At 34.7% G+C, this 6126-nt stretch overlaps 1 protein-coding gene across 3 annotated transcripts; it reads right to left on the bottom strand.

Moving 5' to 3' along the window:
* Positions 1-304: 304 nt before the first annotated feature.
* Positions 305-4632, bottom strand: LOC109187147 (2,3-bisphosphoglycerate-independent phosphoglycerate mutase-like). 3 transcript variants are annotated; one of them, XM_019337279.1, is made up of 10 exons: positions 4500-4629; positions 4186-4382; positions 3854-3981; positions 3346-3496; positions 2980-3183; positions 2138-2562; positions 1803-1995; positions 1605-1700; positions 913-1068; positions 305-703 (listed from the first exon to the last, which is right to left on the bottom strand). In XM_019337279.1, the coding sequence occupies exons 2-10, from the start codon at positions 4345-4347 to the stop codon at positions 539-541; spliced, it is 1680 nt and encodes a 559-aa protein (XP_019192824.1). In that variant the 5' UTR covers positions 4348-4382; positions 4500-4629; the 3' UTR covers positions 305-538. The 3 variants fall into 3 exon arrangements, with proteins under 3 accessions (XP_019192824.1, XP_019192825.1, XP_019192831.1); XM_019337280.1 differs by lacking the exon at positions 305-703 and adding an exon at positions 773-815 and having other exon boundaries at positions 869-1068; positions 4500-4632; XM_019337286.1 differs by lacking the exon at positions 305-703 and adding an exon at positions 814-837 and having other exon boundaries at positions 889-1068; positions 4500-4631.
* Positions 4633-6126: the final 1494 nt, after the last annotated feature.

The raw sequence follows: 6126 nt of genomic DNA, 5'->3' as shown, positions 1-6126 counted from the left end.
GACTTGAATAGAACCCCAACCATCAATTCGTATGTATTTGGGACATCACAATCACAATCACAACGTATTTACACAATCAACTCGTTAGTCATATCTTTATATGATTTGCAAATTATTATTATGAAGTATAATTTACCCAATACTCTACTAATAAGCATCTAGATAAAATGACCCAACTCTAGATTATTTAAAATTTATCAGGACTAAAGACCACCAAATATTTAGACATATATACCAATAAATTATTACTGTATTATTTTTTTGAAAAAACAATTCATGGGAGAGATTAGAAACAAAAATATGGGCAGAGCAATAAGCATATAATGCACTGTGATATTAAGACAAGCGATGTGATTCATTATATGAGTTCATAAACTACAGCCAAAAATCGTGACGGATTCAAAGCCCAGAAACAACTGCGCTCCAAATTCCTTATTCAATATAATATAAAATGAGGTCTTTCTATGTTTTTCTCAATGCTTTCCATAATTAAGTCAAAAATCTACCACAAAATGCATGCAAGCAAAAATCCTTGCATCTAGTTGTCAACAACCTCAATCAATGTGGTCTCGTAGTCACTTGGCGCTTCGAACCCATGCAGATTCATGACAGTTGCAGCCACATTAGCAAGCCCACCCGTTGGCACATCTCTGCGGAATCTCACTCCGGGTGTCAACCCCGGACCACCAATGGCAATCGGGACCTGATAATCAAGCAAAAATTGAACATTAGGACGCTTGTAAGGACTCGTATTTAGTCGATCTTCTAGTTTCCCCATGCTATCTTTCTATATCATTAAACTCGGTAGCTTCTTTTAGAAATCTCGTGTTAAGGTTGCAAAAGAAGGATTTATGAGAACTGTGTGTTTCTCACTTCCATGTTCGGTTCAAATTGGAGTAGCGTAGTACTTACCGGTTCGCAAGTGTGAGACGTAAGGATCTGGATATTTCCACTCTTGTCAAGAAGAGGCTCTCCCTTCTTGTTTCTCTTCACCATGTCTTCTGCATTCCCGTGATCTGCAGTGACAACATAAATCCCGCCAACTTGTTCAATTGCATCAAGGATCATCTGCAAATACACAAATCAAATTTTATATTAAGATATAAGCAACATAATTAAACTACAAATATTCAGTCGGAGCAAAGAAGCCAAATTATATCTGCAACTCTAACAGCAAGTTTTGGCTATAGGAAATAGATTTAATTGAAGAGTAAAATAGGAAATAGCAACTTTAGGCTATTCCTGAGAACTCAGGAATAGCCTAATACCAAGGGGGGCCAGGAATCTCTATTCCCCTTGCAAGGGGAATACGTGGACAATGTTCCTGGGAATAGATGTTTTTACCAAACAAAAGAATAGGCCTATTACTGGGGATGCTATTCCATTCCAAGGCTATTCCGTGAACCAAACGTGCCATAAAAAGGTCACAAAAAGGTAAGTCAATCCTAGTGTAGTTTGCAAATCCTTGCGACAATTGTCTTGACCATAAATCACTAGAGGCATCATGCAACTTAAATCATTAGAGATTCTCGGGTTCATGATCTCATACTAAATGTTTAGACGATCCAGAGGAAGAAGACAAGCAATGACGGAACCGCAATTACCTTGACACCTATATCAGCAGCCTTGCAAGCTTCAATAGTTGCGGCAATGTCGCCAGTATGCCCCACCATGTCACCATTTGGTATGTTAACGCGTACCTAATAAAAACATACCAAATAAGAAAGTTATGAATGGTACACTTTTCTCGTCCCGTTTTCACTTGTTCCATTAAGAGCTTTCACTGATTCATCGTGAATTACCTGGTCAAACTTGAGGCTAAGAATAGCATCTCTAGCCTTTTCACCAATCTCAATAGCCTTCATCTTTGGCTGGACATTGAATGTTATACCGACATCACTTGGAATTTCGACATACTCTTCCAAACCAGCATCAAAATATCCCGAACGATTTCCATTCCAGAAAAAAGTGACATGGCCAAATTTAACAGTTTCACTGTCAAAGATATTTCTCATTAGAAAGTATTAACAAATTGCAAAATGAAAGGCGACTTTGCAACTGAAATCTAAGAGTTAAAAAGTACAAATATAAGATAAGAGACCAACTTGCTAAGTAATATCGAGAATAGATAACTGACCTGCAGGCAAAAGTACGAACGCCATTTCGCACTAGATATTCCCCAGAAGTTCTGTCAATTTCTGGAGGAGAAACAAGGTAGCGACTTGGAAGCTTCAACTCCCCGTCATATTGTAGCATACCAGCATACCGGATTTTAGGGAATCGGACACGATCAAATTTATCGAAATTTTCGTACTCAAGGGCCTTTGCTAACATAACCATACGATCTGCTCGGAAATTGAAGGTCACAACAGCATCACCATCTACAATAGGACCAACAGCCTTTTCATTCTCGTCAACAATAACAAATGGAGGTAAGTACTGATCAGTCGCCTTGGGAGCCTCCCTAAGCTTCTTGATTGCTTCAACGGGATTCCTAAACTTGTACGGAGCTTCACCTAGAACTTGGGCATCCCAACCTCGCTTTACGACATCCCAATCATTCTGAAAAATACAAAGAATTATTCAGTATAAACATTTTTCTGTTGTGAGGAATGTTTTCAAGTGTATAGAAAAAGATCTTTATCAAAGGTACATGTTAAGAGTCCACATTTTGATAAAATAAGAGAGAACATATGGGTTTATAAGGCCATGAGTTAGACGGACTAATTGGTTAGATTCAATCTTTTAGTGTAATTTGAGACGTACATTATAACCCAATTGAGTGATCCTAGTCCAATCTTAATTTATAAGATTGTATCAGAGCCTCTTGGGTCCACCACTTTGGGTTCACCTGGTTAAGGGTATTTGTGGCGTCCCGTTTTAGGGAAGGCCCTCCAGTCCAATTTCAGGTAGTCAACAGGTTAGATTCAAAATAGCAATGTGAATGGAGCAATAAAGAAAATGCTGAAGCACATTTACCTCGTATCGATCCATTGTCACATACATTCGGCCTCCACCTGATGCAACCTGGGCATCAATACCATTTTTACGTAATTCTGCAAGATCATTCTCAAGAGTCTCCATAAATCCTACACTCGAACCATCCAGGACATCACGCCCATCGGTTAGGGCATGAACACGAATCCTTTTGGCACCACGCTCAGCAGCACCTTTCAGCAACAACTACAGTGAAAATAGTAATACGGAGCACAATTTATTAGGAGCAAAATAATAAACACTTTCAATTCACGGGGAATATCAAAGAGAAGGAAGGTGGCAATTAGAAAGACGCAAAATCAGTTCCACATACAACAAGAACACCGTATGGAGTACTATTTAACATACCTGTAACTGGTCAAGTCTCGAGTGTACCCCTCCATCACTCAATAGCCCAATTAGGTGCAAAGTTCCGGTTTCAAAACTTTCTTTTATGTATTTGAAGCCATCTCCATCATAGATTTTACCGGAAGCAAGGGCCAAGTCAACAAGCTTCGCACTACAAAAGAATGTACAAAGCAAAGTAACTTAGAAATTAAAGGAGAAAAAATTAGACAACAATCCCAGGCTACATCCTAGATCAAGTACAAATAGAGATAACAACAACAAAGAAATACTTCTAGTACAACAAACTCAATCAACCCAAGTAATACAAAGCAACTTGATTGGATAGAGAGTAATTGCACAAGAAAAGGTTATAATAAATACAATACATAATAACATAACTCCCATTGAGGAATATTAAACAAGAAGTCAACATATCATAGCACTCATATTACAACTTCCCAATAGCCCTAAACAAATTCAACTGACATAAAAAAAAAATATTGAAAAAGAGTGAAATAAATGTGCATACCCCTGGGCAAAGATCCTTCCAGCACCAAGGGCATTGTGGCCAACCTCACTGTTGCCCATGTCATCTTCTGTGGGAAGCCCCACTGCGGTACCGTGAGCCTTCACCAACCTCCATGTATCCGGATTGCCCTTCCAAAAAAAAAAAAAAAAAAAAAAAAAAAAAAAAAAAAAAAAATAGGTACAGACTTACAGTAAATATGTATATATTGACATCTAAGGTCCTAGCAAGGAGAAGATTAGAAGAAAAATGAACAAAAATCCGTTCTTGGTGAACAAATCAGATCAATAAAACGAGAATTAACAAAAACAAAAAGAGGAAAAATGAAGAAAAACCTGTTTGAGAGAATCCATGGTGGGGGTTTCAGCAACGTGGATAGCGTTGTACTCATTAGGCTTAGCCTCACCCCATCCATCCAAAACAATCAGCGCTATGGTCTTCCCTTTGGGAAGCTTGGGGTGGTCGTTCAATTTCCATGAATTTCCAGAACTACCCATCTCTCGGATCTTCTTCTTTTTCTCTTAGATCTAATCTGTTCAATACAAAAAAAGAAACCCCAGAAAGCAAAGAACTTCAGACCAGATTCAAAAGCTTCACGCAGATACATACAATAATATAATAAACAGAGAGATGGGTAGGGGAAAAAAACCTTGGGGAATGAGAGCTGCAAGTATGGAGAAACCAGCGGACGAAGAAAAAGGCAGTCTTTATAGGAGGGCTATGCTCGGAGAAAGCGAGGACACTAGAACGTGGACGAGAAACAGAGGGCGCGTGACCTATCACGAGAGAGGAGAAAAAAATTAAAAAAAAAAAAATCTAGTGCTAAATAGATGAATTTGTTTGATGATTAGTACATGGTTTTAGAACGATTATTGGGGAATCCAAGCAAGTATATGCTTTTAAGAGTTTATTAAAATTTTGATGCTTCAATTGTAATGACATTTTTTTTAATTAATAACTACTTATAAATATGTTTCAAAAAAAAAAAACTACTTATAAATATATGCGATGTGCGATATAAAAAAATTATTCAATAAATAAAAATAATGGAGAAATTATGTGTATAAAATGTAAAACTACATAATTTTATAACTATAAGAACAAAGAAATAAAAGATACTATAAATAATTAATACATTACGTATGAATATAAAATATAAATTCGAAAATAATTTGTAAGTATATACGAAAATAAGCTAACGTATAAGTTATTATATTTAATAGTTTTAATAACTCAAAGGGTAAGAATTTGTAAATGTAGAAGGGAGTAAGAATTTGTAAACAATACCCATGGGTCACTCCATTAGAATGATAGTTGAATTTGAATTTTTTTAATTATTAAGTTAACGATCCGATTAACATGGTTGAGGTTATTTCTATTTTAAATTTTTTATTTATATAATACAGTGAAATTTGATACAATTTTAATCGATTGTGCTAAACTATTTAAAAACAAAATATAAACAAAAAAGTATAAGTAAAAGTGTCAGTATAATCAATATATTGGCCATTTTGATTTATGGAAAATAAGTTTTGGGTTCCTTTAAAAAAACAAATTTATCTATACTTCTATACTATTAATAAAAATAAAATATTTCTTTTAACTTTCCGCCCAAAAGAGTCATATACAATTCCTAATAAAATATATATTATTTTCCTACTTTCCTATTCGTACTACAATTCTACATTAAAATTTCTATTCGTAATACAATATAATATTAAAATTGAAAAATTATAAAAATACTCCATATCATGAACTATATTATATTGAAAATGTTATAAAATATTATAGAAAAATTTTACATGTCAATCATTATAAATCATAAGGCTTGATAACATTTTTTGGCAAATAAAATAATAAAATTATTCTGTCACTACTCCAATTCAACAATATTATTCATATTCATATTCCTATTCGTACTACAATTCTACATTAAAATTCTTATTCGTAATACAATACAACAATATTAAAATTCATATTCTTATTCAACAATATTATTCTGTAACTACTCCAATTCGTATAAAAACGCAAATCGAAACCTCCCCATAAACTTACAAATATGCAAATTATAAACAACAATATTTTTCTTTCTATTCTTCAAATCGTAAACAACAATATTATTCTTTCACTAATGGTGTATGTTTTTATCTCTTCTTCCTACCTATCTCCTAAGATGAGAAAAAAATTGTATAATGCTTCGACTGATGCGTTGTTATTTGTCTAGGAAATATCAACGTTCCAGAATCAAGTGAATCAACCAACATACATTGGAGTGC

This window comes from Ipomoea nil, unplaced genomic scaffold (assembly GCF_001879475.1).
Source record: "Ipomoea nil cultivar Tokyo-kokei standard unplaced genomic scaffold, Asagao_1.1 scaffold0190, whole genome shotgun sequence".
Taxonomy (NCBI): Eukaryota; Viridiplantae; Streptophyta; class Magnoliopsida; order Solanales; family Convolvulaceae; genus Ipomoea; species Ipomoea nil.
This window is presented reverse-complemented; position numbering and strand designations above follow the sequence as displayed.